The sequence below is a fragment of the Bos javanicus genome, chromosome 2 (assembly GCF_032452875.1).
Source record: "Bos javanicus breed banteng chromosome 2, ARS-OSU_banteng_1.0, whole genome shotgun sequence".
Classification (NCBI taxonomy): domain Eukaryota; kingdom Metazoa; phylum Chordata; class Mammalia; order Artiodactyla; family Bovidae; genus Bos; species Bos javanicus.
The window spans coordinates 5,286,422-5,310,536 of NC_083869.1; the positions used below are offsets into that span (position 1 = coordinate 5,286,422).

General features: G+C 45.4%; 1 protein-coding gene across 3 annotated transcripts in view; it reads left to right on the forward strand.

Annotated features, from left to right (window-relative positions):
• The window catches only part of ERCC3 (ERCC excision repair 3, TFIIH core complex helicase subunit), a 30,312-nt gene extending 8,212 nt beyond the window's left edge, over nt 1–22,100 (forward strand). For all 3 annotated transcript variants that reach the window (XM_061432305.1, XM_061432315.1, XM_061432323.1), the window contains exons 9-15: nt 3,322–3,506; nt 5,652–5,854; nt 10,870–10,966; nt 12,078–12,195; nt 17,892–18,010; nt 19,919–20,071; nt 21,611–22,100. In XM_061432305.1, the coding sequence (XP_061288289.1) occupies nt 3,322–3,506; nt 5,652–5,854; nt 10,870–10,966; nt 12,078–12,195; nt 17,892–18,010; nt 19,919–20,071; nt 21,611–21,742 (1,007 nt within the window). In that variant the 3' untranslated portion in view covers nt 21,743–22,100. The remainder of the gene's footprint in view (nt 1–3,321; nt 3,507–5,651; nt 5,855–10,869; nt 10,967–12,077; nt 12,196–17,891; nt 18,011–19,918; nt 20,072–21,610) is intronic.
• The last annotated feature ends 2,015 nt before the right edge of the window (nt 22,101–24,115 follow it).

Here is a 24,115-nt window from a genome sequence, read left to right on the forward strand (position 1 = left end):
GTTAAATGTGGTTCTGAAAGAGAAATCAAGGGTGACTATCAGATTTTGGCTTGAGCCATCAGAAGAGAGGAGTGGATATTAAGTGGAGAAGGCTCTAGAAGGAGCAGGTTTGGAGAGAGAAGATTGGGAGTAGGCTTTCAGTTCAGTTCAGTTGCTCAGTCATGTCCGACTCTTTGCGACCCCATGAATCACAGCATGCCAGGCCTCCCTGCCCATCACCAACTCCCGGAGTTCACTCAAACTCACATCCATCAAGTTGGTGATGCCATCCAGCCATCTCATCCTCTGTCATCCCCTTTTCCTCCTGCCCCCAGTCCCTCCCAGCATCAGAGTCTTTTCCAATGAGTCAACTCTTCGCATGAGGTGGCCAAAGTATTGGAGTTTCAGCTTTAGCATCAGTCCTTCCAAAGAACACCCAGGACTGATCTCCTTTAGGATGGACTGGTTGGATCTCCTTGCAGTCCAAGGGACTCTAAAGAGTCTTCTCCAACACCACAGTCCAAAAGCATCAATTCTTCCGCGCTCAGCCTTCTTCACAGTCCAACTCTCACATCCATACATGACCACTGGAAAAACCATAGCCTTGACTAGACGGACCTTTGTTGGCAAAGTAATGTCTCTGCTTTTGAATATGCTATCTAGGTTGGTCATAACTTTCCTTCCAAGGAGTAGATTTTAGACATGTTAATTTTATTGCCTTTAGACAGTCAGGCAATGGCAGAAAATGTTAGAAAACAGGCAAAAGACATGAATAGACTTCATCCAAGAGACACAGCTATTCAGTTCAGTCGCTCAGTCGTGTCTGACTCTTTGCGACCCCGTGAACCCCATGAACCACAGCACGCCAGGCCTCCCTGTCCATCACCAACTCCCGGAGTCCTCCTGGAGTCCACCCAAACTCATGTGCATTGAGTCGGTGATGCCGTCCAGCCATCTCATCCTCTGTCATCCCCTTCTCCTTCTGCCCTCAATCTTTCCCAACATCAGAGTCTTTTCCAATGAGTCAACTCTTTGCATGAGGTGGCCAAAGTATTGGAGTTTCAGCTTTAGCATCATTCCTTCCAAAGAACACCCAGGGCTCATCTCCTTCAGAATGGACTGGTTGGATCTCCTTGCAGTCCAAGGGACTCTCAAGAGTCTTCTCCAACACCACAGTTCAAAGGCATCAGTTCTTCGGCACTCAGCTTTCTTCACAGTCCAACTCTCACATCCATACATGACTACTGGAAAAACCATAGCCTTGATTAGATGGACCTTTGTTGAGAAAGTAATGTCTCTGCTTTTTAATATGCTATCTGCTGCTGCTGCTGCTGCTAAGTCGCTTTAGTCATGTCCGACTTTGTGCAACCCCAGAGACGGCAGCCCACCAGGCTCCCCTGTCCCTGGGATTCTCCAGGCAAGAACACTGGAGTGGGTTGCCATTCCCTTCTCCAATGCAGGAAAGTGAAAACTGAAAGTGAAGTCGCTCAGTCGTGTCCGACTCTTAGCGACCCCATGGACTGCAGCCTACCAGGCTCCTCCGCCCATGGGATTCTCTAGGCAAGAGTACCGGAGTGGGGTGCCATTGCCTTCTCCAAATAGGTTGGTCATAAATTTCCTTCCAAGGAATAAGCCTCTTTTAATTTCATGGATGTAATCACCATCTGCAGTGATTTTGGAGCCCAGAAAGATAAAGTCAGCCACTGTTTCCACTGTTTCCCCATCTATTTGCCGTGCAGTGATGGGACCGGATGCTGTGATCTTAGTTTTCTGAATGTTGAGCTTTAAGCCAACTTTTTCCCTCTCCTCTTTCACTTTCATCAAGAGGCTCTTTAGTTCTTCACTTTTTGCCATAAGAGTAGTGTCATCTGCATATCTGAGGTTATTGATATTTCTCCTATTAGAATATATATATATATAGAGAGAGAATGTATATATATATATGTCTATATATGTTTATATATGTCTATATATATAGAATGTCTATATATATATAAAGTACCAAATACTGACAAGAGTGCAGAGCAGCTGGAACTGTCATGCATGGCCAGAGGAATTGCAAAATGTACAGTCACTCTGGGGAGGTTTGGCAGTTTATTAGAAAATCACCATATGAGCCAGCAGTCCCACCATGGGCATCTGTTATGGAGAAATGAAAACTTAGGTTCACACAAAAACTTGTCATGTTTATAACAGCCCTGGTTGTAGTCTCCAAAACCTATATTGACCATGGAAGTGCGTGTCAGTGAGGGGCTGGATGGACAAGCTGGTACGTCATTCGATAGGATACTTCTCAGCCGTGGAAAGGAAGCCCAGAGGCATCTTGCTGAGTGAAGTCAGCCAGTCCCAAGAGGCTGCAGAGTGCGTGATGCCTTCAGTAGGACATTCTTGAAAATATAAAACTGTAGTGACAGAGAACAGATCAGTGGTTGCTGGGGCAGGATGGGGGGTGTGACAAGGCAGAGCATAGGGGAGCTTTTGGGGTCGTGGATCGGCTTGTAACCTGGTCGTGGTGGTGGCACAGTCTGCCGCTGTGTTAACATTTATAAAACAGGGTAAGCTCACTTACCCACCCTCAGGAGAAGTTCATTGTGCACTGTACTAAGTCATTTAGTCATGTCCGACTCTTGGAACCCCATTGTAGCCCACCAGGCTCCTCTATCCATGGAATTCTCCAAACAAGAATATTGGAGTGGGTTGCCATTTCCTCCTCCAGGGGATCTTCCCGACCCAAAGTTAGAATCTGGGAATCTTAGATCTGCTGCATTGGCAGGCAGGTTCTTTACCACTAGTACCACCTGGGAATCAAAAACTATAAACTAAAAGAAAAAAAAAACCCTTACAGAGAAGGTGGGTATTTGGTCAGATGGATTGGAAATTGATAAAAAGAAACATTTTCTGTAAATAACTTTGAAGTTGCTTTGTAGCAGTTCAGTTGGAGGCTGAGTTTGAAGCATTCATTCTGGTCAGCAAGCTTCAGGGTGCACAAATTCCTTGTGAGTCAGAGCTCAGTGGCATTTTAATATCCTGGATCATGGTTCCAATTGCTGTTTATGCTCCGCCCGATAGCTTAGCTGTGTGAGGGGAGCGCCGGGGCTCCCTGGCCTGGGGCTTCCTCTGAGTCACTGCCTCCTGTTCTCCCTTTCACCCCTCTTTGGAGCAGGTCTGAAAGTGGAGTTGAAGCTTTCTCACCTAGTCATTCATGACTAGAGCCAGGTTTCTGTGATCCTGTGACCCAGGGCTTAGACATGTGGTGTCCTGGACCAGTCTTAGGTCAAAGCTGTCTTTGGTACTTAGAGCATTTAAAAAGTGATGGTGTTAATGTGCCAATTGTTTCCCCAGCCAAGATGTTCCGACGGGTGCTCACCATTGTGCAGGCGCACTGCAAGCTGGGTTTGACCGCAACCCTCGTCCGGGAAGACGACAAAATCGTTGACTTAAACTTTTTGATTGGGCCGAAACTCTATGAAGCCAACTGGATGGAGCTACAGAACAGTGGCTACATCGCCAAAGTCCAGTGTGCTGAGGTAGCTGGCCTCTTCCTAATGGTCCCTGAGGGCGGGCACTGCCTTGCGGAGGGGAACTGGGTCAGGTCAGTTCCTCACAGGCAGATATTCGGGTCAAGACCTGAGCAAGGGTTCTGCTGCCTTTGCAGTAGCCTCAGCCCTCCTGTGGTGTGGGCGATATGCCATCTCAGATGTGTCAGACAGTCGCTTGTCCAGGGGCACACGGGAAGTGGTCGAATCAGGAGGCTAATCCAGGTGGGCTGGGCTCCTCGTCCTCCCTTCTGGGAGTGAGCACCTCAGGGTGCTCCTGCACGCCTTCACCGCAGAGGGATTCTTGGTTCCGTGGGAACAGCCACCAGCCACCCCCAGTGCCAGAGTCTGTTGGTTTTGACACCCACAGACAGCACATGTGACCAACGTTCAATTTCTAAGAACACATTTTCCCAGGATTGTTCTGTGATGAATACCTGCACAGGTATGTGTTAAAAATACACGTTCAAAGGAATAGCAACAGAAGGCCTTTCTGGCACTTTAAAATGACCGTCACTTAGTGGCTAGAGTAGGGTGGGCTGCGTCCTGGAAGGGCAGAGATGGGCCTCCTGGGTGAAGATGAGCAGGAGGCAGCTGTGCAGGTGGCCTTGCTCTATCGAGACGCTTGCTTACTCTCTGGGTACGTCTTCATAAAGAGCACCCAAGTTATGCACAGCATTGCTGGAGTCTTTGAGGTGCCTCTTCCTGTCTGATTGCATCTCCTCTCCCTCTGCTGCTGTCTTGGAGTTTAGGTTTGTCATTTTCTTGCTTTTCTTTGTTATTTTACTTCCTATGTGCAATTCCCTAAACATTTGTTGTTTAACTTTGCTTTTTAAAAATCTTTGTTTAGTTGCTAAGTCATATCTGACTCTTTTTGACCCCATGGACTGTAGCCCGCCAGGCTCCTCCGTTCTTGGGATTTTCCAGGCAAGAATACTGGAGTGGGTTGCTGTTTCCTTTTCCAGGGGATCTATTCAATTCAGGGATTGAACCCACATCTCCTGCATTGGCAGGCGGATTCTTTACCACTGTGCTACCTGGGAAGCCCCTTTAAAATCTTTATGTATATGCAGAAAGAATCAGGAGATATATATATATATATAAATAAATGTTCTTGTGGTGGATTCATTTTGATGTTTGGCAAAACTAATACAATTATGTAAAGTTTAAAAATAAAATAAAATTAGAAAAAAAAAAAAAGAAGTAACCAAAAAAAAAAAATGTTCTTGCATGGTTTCTGATTTTTGCTTAATATTTTTATTCCTTGCATAATGCGTTATTTTTGATTATTCTTATAGCTATAGTTCATTACTTTGAATTCCCCTGTAATATTCCACTGGACAAACATACCACAATTTGATAGCTAATGGAATATTACACAGCAGTAAAAATAGTCTTTTCTAATGTTAACAGGGCTTCCCTGTTGGCTCAGTGGTAAAGAATCCGTCTGCCAGTGCAGGCGATGTGGGTTTAATCCCTGGGTGGGGAACATCCCCCGGAGGAGGAAATGGCAACCCACTCCAGCATCCTTGCTTGGGAAATCCCATGGACAGAGGAGCCTGATAGCTACAGTCCATGAGGTCGCAAAGGAGTTGGTCGTGACTTAGTGATGTTGACAGACATTGGGGTTGCTAAGTTGCTTTTTTTAACAGCTTTATTAAGGTCTAGTTTATGTTCCATAACATTCACCTATTATAAGTAAATGCTGTTGATTTATAATTTTTGTGATTTTAGTAAATGTAAAGAGTTGTGCAGCTGTGTCCTCCAATCCAGTTTTAGAGCATTTCCCCCGCCCTCAAGAGTTCCCTTGTATCGTTACTGGGATGTCATTGCTAGGCTAGCCCAACACATAGAGCTGGCAAGTGTGTGTGCAGTTCTCTGTCCAAAGGTGGACAGAGCAAGTCCACCTCTGCTGTCAATACATTTTAAAATCGTTGCTATTAACATGTAAGAGGGTCTTGGTTCAGCATTGGGTTTCAGGTTTTGTTTTGTAATGTGTGTGTTTACAGTAGTTTTGAGATGTAATTCACATGCCATTGGTTTTGTCTTGGTTTGTTTTAAAGCTGATTTGCCAAAGTTTTCAATTGTGTGGTACTTAAGCTTGCATACTGACCCCTAATTCTTACCGTTTCACAGGTTTGGTGCCCAATGTCTCCTGAGTTTTACCGGGAGTATGTGGCAATCAAAACCAAGAAACGGATCTTGCTGTACACCATGAATCCCAACAAATTCAGAGCTTGCCAGTTTCTGATCAAGTTTCATGAAAGGAGGAATGACAAGATTATCGTCTTTGCTGACAACGTGTTTGCTCTGAAGGAGTATGCCATTCGACTGAACAAGTAAGAATGGAAAAGTTAGAGTTGGCCTCAAAAGCCCAGGTATCTTCCCCACGTGAGAGTGCAGAAGACTGTTTTTTTCTCGAAGCTCTCAGGAACTTGTTAGTATCTGAAGGCCTAGTTTTCTGTTCCCAGGGACCATATGAGACAGAGGAGCAGTGGTCAGAGTCAGAGGTTGGTGTGTACAGAAAAGAGGGCCTGGTCACTGTGAGCCAAGAGAGCAAGTGCTGCCTTGGAGCTGGGCTCCGAAGGTGGGCACTAGTTGGCATCTGGAGTTTCAGGCTGAGTGGCACTGTGACTGGAGATGCGATCAGACCACATGGACTAGGGGCCGGGAAGGCAAGGCAGACGGAACCAGCATCCCAGGTATGGCCCAGCATCTAGAAAGAGCTGCTCAGGAAACAGCCGGCAGAGTCCTTGTTACAGCCTCACCCAGATACTACTGAAAATTTGAAAATTTCCTGCCAGGTAAAGAGGAAGAGGCCTGTGCTTCTTTACACAGCGATACAGGGCTTCAGGTGCTGTGAGTGTAGCAGAAGACAAGGTCCTCCGGCCTGAATTTTTATGTCGCTGGGAGGGATGCATACAGGCAGCTGCTCTTCACAAGCTGTGATTTAATCATCACCTCAGCCGCAAGACATGATTGTGTTAGTCTCATAGACTAAAAACTGGGACACAGACTGAGTTTCTCAGATTTCTAAAACTGTGCCTTATTTAATGTAGGAAATATTTTATGTTTTATCAAATTAACATAGGCCGTCAAGAAAACTAGCAATTCCTTGCACCTGTCTTCCTAGTCAAAATTCCTTGTTCCCCAAAGATGGATACTTTCAACTCTTTTCTGTATTTACCTTCATATTTCTAAGTAATAATTTATATAGCAATTTCTTGATGATTGATTATAGAAATTGGTTATTAATTTCCTACCATGGGAGCTGTGGATTTAGCCCTCTTACATACATCATTCCATCCCCTACCTCCACTCCATCCCCACAAAATGTTTGGGGCCAAGTTAGTTTCAATGTTACATTTTTACATTTTTTTTTTTATTAGTTCTGTTTTTTTTTTATTTTTTTATTGAAGGATAATTGCTTTACAGAATTCTGTTGTTTTCTGTCAAACCTCAACATGAATCAGCCACAGGTATACATACATCCCCTCCCTTTTGAACCTCCCTCCCATCTCCCTCCCCATCCCAGCCCTCTAGGTTGGTACAGAGCCCATTTGGGTTTCCTGAGCCATACAGCACATTCCTGTTGGCTGTCTATTTGACATATGGTAATGTAAGTTTCCACGTTACTCTCTCCATACTTCTCACCCTCCCCTCCCCTCTCCCCATGTCCATAAGTCTATTCTTTATGTCTGTTTCTCCATTGCTGCCCTGTAAATAAATTCTTCAGTACCATTTTTCTAGCTTCCATGTATGTGTGTTAGAATACGATATTTATCTTTCTCTTTCTGACTCACTTCACTCTAGGTTCACCCACCTCATCAGAACTGACTCAAATGCATTCCTTCTTATGGCCGAGTAATATTCCATTGTGTATCTGTACCACAACTTTATCCATTCATCTGTCGATGGGCATCTAGATTGCTTCCATGTTCTAGCTAATGTCAGTGTTACATTATTTTGACTCTGTGAGTATTGTTCAAGCCAAGGCAGGCAGTGTACTGTGATTACATTATTTCTTAACATGTTGTTTTTCCCTAGATTTAATAGTTGCCTTGTCATTACTTTTGCTTGGTTTTCTATGTAATTACTGAGTTATCCCTTTTCAGACTCGTAAAATTCCCTCTCAGAAGGGTCAGATCCCTTCAGTGCTTCATCTTCCTGTCTTGCTCTGGTCTGCTGCTCTCTAGGACTCAAGATGCTGCCTGTCACCTTTGGGCACGCCTCTGATATCCTGGGAATTCCTTATACCTCTTCCCTGTGTTGAAACCCCTTTTGCCACATCTCAAGTCTCCCCTTTTCTGGTCACTCATTTTGATGGAGTGTATCCTTTCGTAGATTTCTGAGAGAAGGTATGTAGAGGAAAATTTCATAAGAATTTGCTTGCAGATGTCATTATTCACTCTTACACTTGATGAGTAGTTGATGGGGCCTCAGAATGTCAGAGGTAGGGCTGTTTTCTCAGCTTCCAATGCAGCTGTTTGTTTGCAAGCCTGCTTAATGCCCTTCTGACTCCTCTCTGTATGTGATCTATTGTGGTGATCATAGGTTTTCCTTCTCTCAAGAGGGTTTTAGAATCTTTTTTTCATTTTTGGAAGTTTGAAAACAGTGTGACTAGTGTGATCTTTTTTCTTTCATTACAATACATGAAGTAGACACTTTTCAATCTGAAAACTCATGTCCTTCAATTCAGAGAAATTCTTTCTGTTTTTTCTTTGTTACTCATCTCTGTTTTCTCTTCTCTCTTTTTTTTTTCGAGGGGTGAGAGGGCCGTGCTGTGTGGCATGTGGGATTTTAGTTCCCCAACTAATGCCCCCTACATTGGCGTCTTAACCACTGAACTGCCAAGGAAGTTCCTTTTCTCTCATTTTGAATTCCTGCTGGCCAGGTGTTAGATCTTCTGGGCACCTTCTCCAATTCCTCCCTGCCCCATCCCACCTTTATTTTGGTTGTGCCATGTAGCTTACGGGATCTTAGTTCCTTGACCAGGGATTGAACCCAGGCTGTGGCAGTGAAAACACTGAATCCTAACCACTGGACCACCAGGGAACTCCCATTTTCTCTTATTTTTTATCCTTTTGTCTACCAACTCTGTTGAAGCTTTTGTGAATTTCCAGGAGTTCTTTATTGTCAACTGTTCTTGTTTTTTTGAGTAAGTACGGTGTCTTCTCTGTGGCTATTAAAGCTTTCAAAGCTTTCTTCTATTCCCTGCACCATCTCTCTCTTCTTCAAGTGTTTTGTTTCAGCTCTGTCTTTCGAGCCCATCTTCTGATTTTTGGTGATCTTTGGCTCTATTTTCTTACCTAAGGGTGAGTCACTGAAAAGCTGATTGGCCTTTCTGTATAGCTTGGTGGGTTTGCCAGCCTGTGGACCTCTCCATGATCAGGCATGGGCCTGGCTAGTTTGTCAAGAAGTTGCCAGATGCCAGTGTCTCAGGGTCTTTTCTTTTGGGCTGGAAAGTTTCTCCAGAGAGGAATCTTACCGTTTCCTAGATCCCAGCCTGTGGCAGGGGAGGGAGTGGGGAATCCCTGTCTTTCTTCACTCTTACTCTTGCTTAACCCTCAGCTCTCCCTGAGGGCAAAGGGTCTCCCTCAGTGTGTTCAGAATCTAGGCAGTACATCTCCAGTTTCCTGCCAGGTGGGCAGAGGCATGCTTGGCGGTGGGAGTTGGAATCCGACACTGTTCCTTACACATACACTCTGTCCGTCTTCCTGTCTGTAATCCTGCCCTAACACCGAACTTCTGAGGCAGCTGGTGATTAGATCTTGAACCCTTTTGTGTTCTGTATAGAAAACTGGCTTGTTTTATGTTGGCTCTTCTTTCCTGCCGGCCTGGGCTTCTGCTTTCTCTGTTCTACCCTTTTGCTCTACTATCTCTTAGAGTTACCACCACCTACCTCAGGATTCTTACATCTAGTAGGTGTTCAACAAATGTTAGGTCCTTTTTCTGGAGGATGGTTACCCTTCTGTTTCATTTCCTATATGAGGGAACCTTCCCTGTGGCTCAGACAGTAAAGAATATGCCTGTAATGCAGGAGACCCAGGTTTGATTCCTGGGTCGGGAAGATCCCCTGGAGAAGGAAATGGCAACCCACTCCAGTACTCTTGCCTGGAGAATCCCATGGACAGAGGAGCCTGGCGGGCTACAGTCCATGGGTTCGCAAAGAGCTGGACACAACTGAGCAACTGACACTTTGACTCAAACTGAGGGCTTGCTGCTATATGAGTTGTTTTTCCTGATGATGATCACAGAGAAGAATCACCTAAAAACCTAGATGTCAAGAGACAAGCTGTTCTGAAGAGTACAGATTCCCAACCTTTTTCACAGCATGAACATCCAGAAAATAATAAATTTGTAGGGTGCTCCAAACACTCTGGAAGCCAGGCTCGCAGGATTGGGGAAGCATCCAGCTGTCCCAGGCTTCGCCCAGCTTCCCCATAGGCCAGGGGGCTGCTCTCTCGGCATCCCTGTTACCAGCTTATAGCACAGTGTCGGGAAGTGTGTGTGAAATAGCAAAAGCAGTGCTTCCTAGGCCTTCCAGGGAGCTGATGGGCCTGCACGGGGGAACAGCCACTTGAGTTCAGCGTCCTCTGGCTCCCAGCCTCAGGTGTACAGGTCTGAGGGCTCCTGGCAGGCGTGGGTCTTCCCCACAGTGTGGAGCCCGCCTCTGTTTGGTGTGGGGGGGCCCTGTGCACTTGGCTGCTGTCCTCGTTGCCCTTGTTGTCGTCACTCTCACTATCGTTACTGACCCTGTGGAAGCTACAAAAACCACGTCAGTACAGGAAGACTAGAGGAGTGACACTGCCAGAGGCCAGGGGTGAGCAGTGAGGTTGTTAGAAAGGGCTGTGCCCTTCGGCAGCTGGAGACTAGCGAGAAGTGCTTTGAACATAGCGTTACAGGGAGTCAGTGGGAAGAAGTCTGGAAGGGGTTCTTTTCTCCTTTCTTGGAGAATGCCTGTTTCACTTGGAAATGGTTCCTTCCAGGCTTTGGTTTGCAAATAGCAATGTTTTCTTTTTTTCCCCGTTGTGCTTCATGGAATCCAGGGGATTCTCCTTGTATAGACACTAAGCTTAGAGTGAGAGACGCTGAAGGAGGAAGGAGCACAGTCCAAAAACGAAAGAGTGAAGGGAGAATCTTGAAGAGAATGGTGACCTGCACCTTGGCTCAGGGGGAAGGGGTGGCGGCAGTGGGGGCGTGTTTTCTATGGGTCTCTTCCTGCTCTTCTTCCATGACAGAGGTCTTCCTGGGAGAGAGAAGCCTTGAAGAGCTCCGTTTCCCTCTGACGTGCGTTCAGGATAGTCGAGGAGTGCTTCTGTGGTCTTCCTAACGTAGCTTTGTTCTTCTCTAGACCCTATATCTATGGCCCTACGTCCCAGGGAGAAAGGATGCAGATCCTCCAGAATTTCAAGCATAACCCCAAAATCAACACCATCTTCATATCCAAGGTCAGTGTGGCATGCAGCAGCCCGGGGCCTGGGGGCAGCTGGATGATTTCTGGGCAGTGCACTGGGGTTTGTTGAAGGAACATCATGCGTCAGTTTTCATTCCCGTGTGTCCAGTTTCTAGGGACATGGGAATGTTGTTTGGCGGGTAGTAGAAGAAGGAGATGTAGAGTTTAGTGTATACATTCTATATTCCTAATTCAAGGAGTATACACTCTAGCAAGTCCTTTTGTATGACTTAAGCTTTTTCTGCCTCTTTTGGGGATACAGGAATTTTAATTTGTATTTTTTTCGTATAAAGGGGGAAGTTCACTAAATACTCTGACAAAGGGAGGCATGTGGATGAGGTTCTCTTTGTGGGGTTGGAGATTCCTGCGGGCCGCGGGCAGCCTTTGTCCTGGCTCCTGTGTACCTTGGGGGTGAGTGGTGAATGTGAACACAGTACAAGGTCACGTAGGCCAGCTTGGTGACGGTTTCAATTTGCAGTTAGAAGTGGTAGCCTGACAGTGTAGAATAGTCGTTTAGAATAGAATGACCCAAAGCCCCAGAGAGATGAGATTTACCTATAACGTGATCATAGATGGATCAGTAAGTACCAGCCTTTGATTTCTGTGTCTGGAGACCTTGATGGTGCTGCCGTCCCCCGTCCCCCAAGCTGGGGCAGCTGCCCTGAGCCAGGATCCAGCCCGCTGCAGGCCGTGGGCCCTACCAGGTCACGTGTCCAGCTTGTGCTGTTGGCCTCAGTGGCCTCGAGTTAAGATTGTGGATGGTTTTGTGCAGAGCTAGTTCAGTTGCAAAAAATGAAAAGCATCACTCAGAGTGTTGATCGGGCCCTCTTGTCTCTGGGCCTTAGCAGTTCGCACTAGGACTGTTGCTGAGACAGATGGTTAGGACCTGGGTCCTGACAGCTTCCGTAAGACAGCTCTCCGGAAGCACACTCGGTCCTAGAGACCTGCTTGCATCTGAGGGACCCTGGTATAGACTGAGATGGTAGTGATTGTTGTTCATAAATTATGTACAGAGCCTTTTTAAATTTGAGGCTAGTTGAATTTTTTTTCCTTTTTGTCTCACATATAAAAACCTTCCCAAGCTCACAGCTGTCTCATTTCTGCAGGTGGGTGACACATCATTTGATTTGCCAGAAGCGAATGTTCTCATTCAGATTTCCTCTCATGGTGGCTCCCGGCGGCAGGAGGCCCAGAGGCTAGGGCGAGTGCTCCGAGCGAAAAAAGGTACCTGCCCCGGGACTCTCTTTTCCACCACTTCTGTCCGGTGCCTGTGTGATCGTGAGGGCGGGCTTGTGCTCCTGGGTTAGGTGGACTCTACAAGGGGGCGGGGCGGAGGGGGTTCCAAAGCAAGGACCCAGGCTCCTTGGCATTATTATTTCCATCTGGATGTTTTCCATGGTAGCTGTCTGGAACTCATAGTCTGAGCTGAGTGCTTATGTTCATGGAAAAGGGACCTGGGAAGCAGTGCCGAACGGTGTGGTTGTAGAGGGAGAAAGCAGCGCTTTGGCCCCCAGTGGATGTATCGGAGCTGGAAGGTGCCCTCTGAACCTCGAGTTAAGAGTAAGGGGAGAGCTTGGCAGGAGCAGCCACGGTGGTTACCTCACTCCTAACCTGTGAAGAATGGTCCCCCGAGTGGCAGCTAATAGAAGCTTAGCAAATGAGGAAGCAAGAGGCATGGAGTTTCTGCTTGTTAATTGCAGTAAAGAGGCCTAGACCCCCATCATGGGCAGAGTAGAGACCAGTATTGCTGGCGTCCTCCAGCACCCTCCTAGGGCCATGTGGGTCCTACAGGAATGACCCAGGCCCTGTCCTCAAGGGAGTCACTCATCTCAGGAACAGCTTGGACTGTTAGGGTTTTTGAAAATGATAAGATTGATGAGCATTTGAGTATATTTAGGAAGCAGCTAACTGACTGTGATTACAATGGAGACAGGGCAAGCTGTAGGAATAGCAAACGTGGGCTTGGGCCCCAGACCAGCTGTGTGACCTTGGATAAGTGATTTGCCCCTCTCAGCAAAGCAAATCGGTTTCTCATCCAAAGCAGGACCGACGATCCTTATCGTTCAGGGCTATGAGGAGGAACGAGACTGCAGTACAGAATACAGTAGTTGTTGTTGTTTAGTTACTGAGCGGTGTCTGACTCTTTGTAACCCCATGGACTGTAGCCCTCCAGGCTCCTCTGTCTGTGGGATTTCCCAGGCAAGAATACTGGAGTGGATTGCCATTTCCTTCTCCAGGGGATCTTCCTGACCCAAGGATCGAACCAATCTCCTATACTGCAGGTGGATTCTTTACTGCTGAGCCACCAGGGAGCCCCCCAGAATGTAGTAGACTCTTGGATAAATCTGACTAATATATGTGAAAATGACTCTTTATTTACTCGTTACTCTTCATCACACAGAAACAAATCTAATTTGAACAGCTCTTTGATTTTGTTTTTTAAAGTACTGTTTGACTCATTATACAAAGCTAGTATTGCCCTGATATCAAAACTAGAAAAGTTCACTACAGAAAAGAAAAGGACAGGCCAAATATCCTATGAATACAGATGTAAAAATCCTCAAAAAAATACCAGCAAACCAAATTCAGCCCCACGTTAAAAGGATCATTCACCATGATCAAGTGGGATTTGTCCCTGGGATGCAAACATACACAAGACACAAAAATCAATAAATGTGACACCTCACACTGATAGAATTAAGGAAGAAAATTCATATGATCGTTTCAATAGATGGAGAAGAAGCGTTTGAAAAAATTCAACATCTGTGTGTAATAAAAACTCTTAACAAATTAGGTAAAGGAGGAACGGGTGTGCATGCTCACTCTCTCAGTCATGTCCGACTACTGGGACCCCACCAGACTGTAGTCCACTAGGCTCCTCTGTTGGTGGAATTTTCCAGGCAAGAATACTGGAGTGGGTTGCCATTTCCTCCTCCAGGGGATCTTCCCGACCCAGGGATCAAACCCATGTCTCCTGTGTCAGCCGCATTGACAGGTGGATTCTTTACTACTGAGCCAGCTGGGAATCCCATAGGAGGAAAGTACCTCAGCATAATAGAGGCTGCGTAGGATAGGCCCACAGCTGACATCATACTTAACAGTGAAAAGTTTGAAAGGTTTTCCTCTAAGATCAGAAGCAAGACAAGGACACCCACTGTCATCTGTTCATTATACTAGAAGTCCTAACCAAAGCAATTAGGTGTGAAAAAGGCATCAGAATTGAAACAGAAGAAGTAAAATTTTCTCTATTTGCATGTGACATGATTTTACAGGTAGAAAACCCTAAAAACTTTACCAAAAAACTGTTAGATATATTCAGCAAATTCAGTAAAGTTACTGGATACAAAGTTAACATTAAAAAATCAGTAGCATTTCTATACACTTATGACAAATTGTCTAAAAGAAAAAAGTAAAACTATTCCATTTACAAGAGCATCAAAAACAATAAAATATTTAGAAGTAAATTTAACCAAGGAGGTGAAAGAGCTACAAGACACTGACGAAAGAAATGGAAGAAAATACAAATAAATAGAAAGTATCCTTTGTTCATGGATTAGAAGAATTAATGTTGTTAAATCTGTATTACCCAAAGCCATCTTTAGATTGAGTGCAATCCCTATTAAGTCTTTACTGGCATTTTTAAAGAAGTAAAAATAGTATTCCTAAAATTTACATGGTACCACAGAAGACCCTAAATAGCCAAAGTAGTTCTGAGAAAGAACAAAACAAGAGGCATCACACTTCTGATTTTAAGTTATTTAATAAAGCTTTGGCTATCCAAACAGTATGTTACTGGTATAAAAACAGATTATAGACCAGTGGAACAGAATCCAAAGCCCAGAAATAAACCCATGCAAGAGAGCTGAGAATACCCAGTGGAGTAGAAGACAGTCTCTTTAATAAATGGTGCTGGGAAAATTGGATATCCACATATAAAGAATGCAGCTCCACCCCTATCTTTCACCACTAGCAAAAGCCCGCTCAAGATGAATTAAAGACTTAAGTACAAGACTGGAAACCATGAAACTCCTAAAGGAAAACATAGGGAAAAAATGCTCCTTTGACATGGATCTTGGCACTGTTTTTTTTGACTGCCAAGTCAATAGTTGACTACATGAAACTAAAGAGCATCTTCACAGCAAAAGAAATAGGCAGCAAAATGAAAAGGCAGGGACTTCCCTGGTGGTCCCAGTGCTTAAGACTCTGCCTTCCAATCAGGGGCCGTGAATTTGATCCCTGCCCAGTGCTCTTGCCTGGAGAATCCCGTGGACAGAGGAGCCTGGCAGGCTACAGTCCATGGGTCGCAGGACACGACTTAGGGACTAAACTACTACTACAGGGGACTGAGGTCCTATGTGCTGTAGGCAACTAAGCCCACGGGCCACGATGGGAAGGTCCCGTGTGCCACAGGGGGGCTAAGGTCCTATGTGCTGTAGGCAACTAGGCCCACAGGCCACGATGGGAAGGTCCCGCGTGCCACAGTGACGGCCCTGCACGTCTCAACTAAGACCCGATGCAGCTAAATAAATAAATATTTTTTAAAAAATAATGAAAATGCAATATGTGGAATGGGAGAAAATACGTGCAACTCATTTATCTAATAAGGAGTTAATATACATATAAAGACTTCATACAACCCAACAGCAAAAAAAAAAAAAAATAATTCAATTAAAAGCTGGGCAAAAGACCTGAAGAGACAGTTTTCCCAAGAAGATACACAAATAGCCAACAGGTACATGAAAAGGTGCTTATCATCACTAATTATTAGGGAAATGCAAATCAACACCATGAGATTGCTTCACACCTGTTAGAATGTTATCAAAAAGTCAGTAGTTAACATTTGTTAATTGTCAAGGATGTAGAGGAATGGGAACCATTGTGTGCTGTTGGGAATGTAAATTGGTACAGCTGTTGTGGAAAACAGTATGAATGTCCCTTAAACAATTAAAAATAGAATTGGCGTATAATCCAGCAATTACACTTCTGGATGTATATCTGATAGAAATGAAGTCACTATGCCAAAGAGATGTTTGTGCCACCATGTTAATTTAATGTCAGCATTATTTTCAATACCCAAGACATGGTGTAAATGTTCATCAGCAGATGAATGGATGAAGAAAATGTGGTGTGCATGCACGTGTGTGTCCATATATTGAGTTGAACAAAAAGTTCGTCCAGATTTTTCCATAAGATGTTACAGAAAAACTGGAACGAACTTTTGGGCCAACCCAATATAATAATCAGCCATAAAAAAGAAGGAAATCCTACCATCTGTGACAACATGGATGGGCCTTGACAATGTTATGCTAGTTGGAATAAGTCAGACAGACAAATACTGTATGATCTCCCTTATATGAGGGATCTACAAAAAAACAAACTTAGAGGAAAAGATATCAGATTTGTGATCACCAGAGAATGGGGATTTGGGAGTGGGGGATTTGAAAGAATGTATTCAAAAGGTACACACTTTCAGCTAAATACGTACTGGAGATACGAAGTGCAACATGACGGCTATAGTCTCCACTGCTGTATGTTATAGTTGAAGTTGTTCAAGAGTACATTCTCAAAGTTCTCATCACAAGGGAAAAGCCATTTTTTCCCTTTTTTTGTATGTGTGTTACTGTGAAATGACGGATGTGAACTAAAGTTACTGAGGTAGTCATTTTGCCATATATGTAAGTCATATCATTACGTGTCTATAGCACTATGTCATTTTTATCTCAATAAGACAAAAGAAAATATTTGTTATAAGATAATTAGCCCTTTTCTTTGCATCTCTGCGCTCTTGGAAGACAAACAATTGAATTCAGAGGCAGTACACAAATAATTAACTTACACTGAACTGTGAAGCAAAAACATTCAGATTTTCCTGCAGGACCAGATTTTTAGGTTACCTTGTTTCTGTGATAATTCTGTTGTGTCTTTTCTCTGAGCTTTTTATTCTTTTAGTAGTTTTAGCATAATATTTTCAGAAGGGTTATCCATATTGCAGCACCTATTAGTACCTCATTCTTATTTATTGATGAGTAATATTCCACTGTATGAACTTTTAAAATCCATTTATGGACATTTGGATTATTTATCCTTTTTGGCACTTAGAATAGTGCTGTTATGAAATTCATATGCAAATTTTGTCTGGACATAAGTTTTAATTCTCCTGGGTGTATCTTGGCGTGTAATTGTTGGTCATGTAGTAACTGTATGTTTAACAGTTTAATAAACTGCCGGGCTCTTTCCCAAGTGGCTGCACCATTTCACGTTCTCAGCAGCAGTGTGTGAGGATTTCAGCTTCTCCACAGCCTTGACGACAGCTGTAATCACCCTTTTTATCCTCGCTATTCTGTGGTGTTCGGCAGTATTTTGTCATGGTTTTGACTTGCATGTCCCTGATGACTAGTGCCAGTGAGCTTTCTCCATGTGCCCATGGACGCATGAATCTTCTTTGTATATCTTCTTTGGGGAAATGTCTATTCAGATCTTTTTTCCTGAATATAACTGGTTTGTCTTTTCATTATTGAGTTGTAATAGTTTTTTTATGCCTTAGGGGCAAATCCCTTATCAGATGTATGCTTTGTAAATGTTTTTCCCAATTCTGTGAGTTGTTTTTTCACTTTTTTTATGGTGTCCTTTGAAGCACCAAAGTTTTTAATTTTGTTGAAGTCATTGTGCAAAGTCAGGGCAGTGACCCCTCTGACTGCAATGCTCTCCCACTGCAGGACTTAACTTTTTTTTTTTTTTTTTGCCACTTTATTTTTTTTATTAACTTTATTTTTTAATTGAAGGATAATTGCTTTACAGAATTTTGTTGTTTTCCGTCAAACATCAACAAGAATCAGCCATAGCTACCCTTTTGAGCCGTGGACCCTTAGTTCCTGGAGTTCTGATGGCTCATGTCATCCTTTTTCATGCCCTCCCCCCAGGGATGGTTGCAGAGGAGTACAATGCCTTCTTTTACTCGCTGGTATCCCAGGACACACAGGAAATGGCTTACTCAACCAAGCGACAGAGGTTCTTGGTAGATCAAGGTTACAGCTTTAAGGTATGTATCCATTTTGGTCTCTGGTCAGAGTCGGACCGAGGCTTTTTTCTACCCAGCCCTCCATGAGAAGTGGGGGCCACTGTCAGCACAGCGTGGGACAGGTCTCCGGCAGGCACAGAAGTTCGGGGACTGGGGGCCCCGCCTCAGACTTCTGTTCTCCTTGCATGAACTGTGGGGAGCTTTGAAGGAAAAAGCTTGTGTAGGCTCCTCTCCTGCCTCCAACCTCTCAGAGAACAGGGCCTCTGAAGCAAGCAACATGTGGAGTCTCAGCTTGTTAACTTTTTATAGTCATCTTGCAAAAAAAAAAAAAAAAAAGATCCCATTCGACGTTGGTGGGAAAATGTGCTAAGCTAGCAGGGCTTGAGAAGCCAGGGAGCTGTGGCCACCACTGCGTGAGTGTGAGCCCTTTGGGTTTCCTTTCTCAGGGGTCCCCGCCAGTAGCTGGGAGAGCTCTGTCCTTAGCCATCGGTGAGCCTCGGCTTCTGTGAGCCTCAAACATCAGGAGCCATTCACGAACTATAAATCTGGTGTTCTAATAACTTGGGAAACTCTGAAGCTTTGGCTGACTTTCATTGGTGAAAGCATTTGCTTGCTTTCCTCTTGACACAGATAGTAAATTTATGCCAGGATTTAGTATCCCAAAGGGTTTTTTTTTTTTTTTTTTTTGTGGAGGGTACTGCAAGCAGGGGACTGAAAGGACGTTTTAGAACATACAGGTTCCCAGGTTCCTGATTTGTGGAAGCCTGTAGGCTGCCTCTCCAGCTACTTTAAATTGTATCTTTCTCAAATTGGTTTAGAGTAGAACTAATCAGGGAACTAACAGAGTTCCCTTTATCACCTTAGACAAGAGGACAGGGTTGTCCGACCCTCCTCTTTCAGTCAGAGGCAGTGACACTTTTCAGACTTCTCATGCTGAATTCTAGTTCAGGACACTTGGCACAGTTTTTCGAAGGATTTTCACTGCAACCTTTTTATCCGTGTGTATAACATTTGTGGTGAGAACAGCACTCGTACCTTCTGATTCCCAGGGGTGTCATAAGGGTAAGAGAAGCACTGAATCAGGAAGGGCTCTGGGTTCTTGACAGGTGAGCTTGACAAAGTGCTGAGCACGTGGTGGTCTGTGTTGGCTGGAGCTGCCTTTGCGAGCCTCACCTTCAAGTCTGCCCGCCGAGAGCAGCCAGGCTAGGGTTCCCAGAATCATGACCCTGGGGAGGAGGCCAGGGCAGAAGTGTCCCACATCTGTCCTCCAGATCTGTGGCCACCTGAAGGGCTTAGCCAGGTCCTTCCTTCTAGGAATTTTCTTTTAAAATTACGTGAAAATTAGAGAGGGGGGAGCAGAAAAGAAGTTCCCTTCACGTAATCAATCCTCACTTTCTGCAGGGATAAGTAGGCCTTGTAGTGAGTTATCCCCAAGGAAGTGAAAACCAGATCTCCACCCTGCTGCTATCTTTCTCTTTTAGAAAAAATATCCAATCATTTGTACATGCCCCTTCTGCTGGAAGCCCTGGGTGCCAGGCCTGGAGGTTGGATACCTTCTTAAAGGGCAACAGTCTGTGCCCTTCAGTTCTTGCTCCCTCCCTTTACCTGGTGCAAGATGGGAAAGCTACTAGAATGGTTCCTTGGAGGTTGCCAAGATCCCTGGAGATCTTCTGTAAGTGGTTATTTAGGTGCCATGTGTTGGGAGCAGATTTCCCTAGAATTTGCTGAACCTTTCCTGCCTTGCAGTCCTTGGCTGAGCTCCTTGTTGAGGTGGCTCCCGAGGCTGGGCTCTGCACTGCCAGAGAGGAGCTCTCTGTTATTAGGCAGCTTCTCTGCTGGGCCTGAGTGAGGAGGCGACCAGACCAGATGAGCCCAGGAGAAGGTGGGATCGGGCCAAGGGGGAGAAAACAAGAGGGTTCCGCTCTACAGGTGATCACCAAGCTTGCTGGCATGGAAGAGGAAGACTTGGCATTTTCAACGAAAGAGGAGCAACAGCAGCTCCTACAGAAGGTCCTGGCGGCCACTGACCTGGATGCTGAGGAGGAGGTGGTGGCAGGCGAATTTGGCTCCAAATCCAGCCAGGTGAGTGAGTAGGTGAGGCTCCAGATGTCCGTTCTCCTGAAGGACAGAGTCTTAGACACCCATACAGCTTCACAGTTCTGTGTGTGTATGTGCCTCTGTGGTTTTTTAAAAACTTGGAATACATGGGAAATTGTAGCGAAGGAAATAATAGAAATTATCCCTGTTAGCCTTTCTGTGTGTCTGTCTTATTTTACGTGTCTGAGCCCATGGTAGGTGTAGTTGTCTCCTGCGGCGCTCACGTAATAGTCAGGCGTAAGTGTTAGTATTTGGATGTTGGAGCCCAGGCTTCCGCTAGGGTGGTGGTGGCAAGGAGTGTGACGGACCTGGGGCTACCCCTCTTGGCCTTGGGTGAGTCACCTCACCCCAGCTTCCTCCTCAGTGATAACACAGCCTTCCGGCCTGTAAGACAGGACTGAGAAAGAACTGTGTTGTAGTTTCAATACATGTTTTGAAAAATTTAGAGTTCTCTGCAAGTGTTCAACTTTTCAGTAATTCTGCACATACTTACCGAATGCCTGTTTTTGCGCCGGGCAAATATAGTATGGTATAACTAATGAGAGTATCATGGTGAGGAATTCGTATCTGGCCCTTCCAAGGAGAGAAGTACTGTTTGATCAGGTGCTTTTGAAACTAAGTTGGCGGTAGAGCTGCAAGGTGAGTGATAGTAGAACAAGGGAAGAAGGAAGCTGTCACCGGGAAAGGCGCTGTGTGCCCTGAGACCTTCCTGTCCCAGCGCCGGCCGCTGGGGGCTGGATCTTCTCCAGGCACCCTCCATGGGTGCCCAGGGAAGCTTCCGGTTTTTGTCCGAAGGTGGTGTCAAGTCAATTCCGCTTCACAGTGGGTCACCTAAGGTCAGGCTGCAGAAGGTGTGGCTTCAGTGCCCGTCTGCATCCTTTGCTTGTAATCTGGTGTGAGTTGTGTGCCAAGCACTGGGCCAGACCCTTCTTGACCTGTGTGATTTCCGTTCACACCACATATGTCAAGCAGACGTGGTTATCCCCATTTTACACGTGAGTTCATTGAGTTACAGACATTCAGAATTTGCCCAAGGCCATTCAGTGAGACATAGAACCAAGCCTGGGGCTTTCTGAGTTTCTACTTGATTCAAGCCTTATGGTAGGGTCTCGGGAGATTTGAAGGACTCCTGCCCTCACTGTTAAGATTCTGTTTAGAAATTGCCATGAAGAGAGGCAGTGTGGTATTACAGTTAGGTACAGGGAATCTAAGCCTGGGTTCACGTCCCATCTCTTAAAAGAGTTGTGTGCTCTTGGACGAGTTACTTCATTTCTCCATGTTTGTTTCCTCTTCTGTAAAATGGGCATTAGAATGATCGTGAGGATTCAGTAAGTTACGACATGTAATAAATAAGTATAAGCTGCTTAGAATAATACTTGAGACATACTATGCAGTCAGTAAATGTTATTTTAAAAATTATAAAATCTATGAAACTCATAAATTTATAAAACTTACTATGATTATAAATGTAGAAGGGAGGGTGTTTCACCTTGGAAACTGACGGCGGGCCGGGTCCCCCTGCAGGTGTCCCGGCGCTTTGGCACGATGAGCTCCATGTCCGGGGCCGACGACACGGTGTACATGGAGTACCACTCATCGCGGAGTAAGACTTCCACTAAGCACGTGCACCCGCTTTTCAAGCGCTTCAGGAAATGACGCCCACAGGGGCATGTGGCTGAAGGCTGGATGGCCAGCACCAACGCTGGAAAAGGACTTTAAATGTAGCATTTTCTTTCTACATCTATGTTCTTTCCAATAGCATTGGCCAAACCAATCTAGATTCAAGTATCTGTTAACCGTGTTGAAGAAAATGCATCAAGAGCTTGATTCTATCTTCCTGGGTCATCCAGGGTTTAAAAGTGGGAGTGGGGAGACTATATTTTTGGGAGTTTTTTTTTTTCAGACCACTTTTCAGAATTTTGGGGGAGTGTTCATTCTTGTATATAAAAATTTTGTAATATTTAGGTGTATTTATCTTAATGTTCTCCTGAATAAACAGAAATGGGACATTTAACCACTGTTCATTATAGATGTTCTTATGAGCCTTGCCATCAGTTATGTCTAGATGACAAACCTCCAGCAGGGCCTCAGTTGGTGGCAGGCCCAGAGGAGTAAGATGGGAAGTAAGTTCCCGTCTGCAGGGAGCACCGGAGAGACGAGAAGACTTGCCAGTTAGTGTGCTGTGTGGCCGGGGAGGCCCTGTGAGCCTGTGACGGTGGTCCAGAGCGAGGGAGGACTTTGAGCAGCTTGCAGTGCTGCCTGGCCCCTGGTCAGCTCACGTGTGTTCCCCGGGAGGTACCCACAGCTGGAGGCCCTCTAGGTCACCTGAGGGCCATCACCCCCTTTGGGATCCACAGTGCACACAGGTCCTGGTGGTTGATCTTCTCTGAGAGAATGATCTCTTATTTCTCCCTCAAGATACATTGTTGATGTTGCTGGAAGGCTGGATTCCTCTTCTAACAGCATTCCTAGAACTAGAACATTCCTCTTCTAGTACCCTTGGATCTTTTTTTTAATTAATTAATTTTAATTGAAGGATAATTAGATAATTACTTTAAAATATTGTGATGGTTTTTGCCATACATCAACATGACCCTTAGGTCTTTAATGGCTGGTTCCTTTATTCTGAAAAATGTCTCTGGGCTTTTTTCCTTATTCCTAGTATGAAAGAAAAGGTGTTCTTTCATACCATAGAAGACAGACAGGCGTGCGCAAGGTCCTGAAGAGTGTGTTCCAGTGTCTTGAGGAGGCTCATTCTGTGTGACTAAGGCTTCTCAAGAGTCCTGCCTGCCCCTTGCCGCTGGGCAGCAGTGTTTCCAACTGTCAGTGCCCTCCTGGGCAGAAGACCACATTCATTTTGTCGAGAGTGCTTTTAAGCAAAAGCCACTTTCCCTGAATTCCTCTTCTCTGAGCTGACCTTTCGGGACAAACACACTGTTACAGTCTGGCCGGCAGTTGGTGCTGACCCACAGAGCCAGCTGCTTTGTCCGTTCAAACCCTGGAGATGGCCCCGGGCAGCCAGACCTTCAGGCCCTGTGAGCCAGACCTCTGCTCAAGCACGGCTGTGCAGAGGCCGCAGACCAGCCCGTCACTCACCGCAGCAGGTGGCTCCCAGCTGTCTCAGGCTGGACTTTAACCGGCATTGTTTCCAGATTCTCGTATCCTGTCCCACCTGTATGCTTGAGATGCTCAAGCAACAGCGAACACTTGCATTTTCGTTTCTGTCCTTGTTGCTTACTGTTTTCGTGTTCTTTAATGTATCCATGGGTGATGTCAAGTTGTACCCAAGCTCTGTGATCCTGGAAGACAGAGACAGCATGTTAAAGAAACACCCAGTCTTTTGTGTTCTGGAAAACAGCTTGCTACAAAGAACCACTTTTCCCCTTAAGTCTTGAGTCTTAAGACTCAAGGGTACTCTTCTCGTTTACCAGTGACAAGGCCAAACACAGGCCTCCCATTCTCTGCCTCATGTGACTAGCTGAATTACTTGTTCCCACTGATCAATTGGAACAAAATGCTTCTTAACCAAATCTCGGTTAAGATTCCATCCTTCCCACAGGCCCCTAAATTTTGGCCCAGCCTCAGCCTACAGCCCCTCCTGAGAACAGGCTGGACTCGGGAAAACAGTGTCCGATCTGCCACCTTACCACCCCACTGCTGTTCACCCTCTTCCTCTCCTCCTTTTTGGCGGCACTGGGTCTCTGTTGCTGAGCACAGGCTTTTCTCAAGTTAACGGTGCCTGGGGGCTTCTCTAGTAGGTGCGCATAGGCTCATTCACCCTGAGGCATGTGAGAGCTTAGTTCCCCTGTGTCGGGAGGCAGATGCCTAACGGATGGACTGCCAGGGAAGTCCCCACTCTCCTTGTTTCCTCCTTCCTGTAAAAGAAAACTTTTGTGTAACTCTTGAGATGCTTGCCGATCTTATGGTCAGTGTGTCCTCCCTGTTGAAACAGTTGTTTTCCTCTCTGCTGTCATCTTTTCGAGTAAAAATCTGCCCTTGCCAAGTCTGGATCAGTTCGCACCGTGTAGC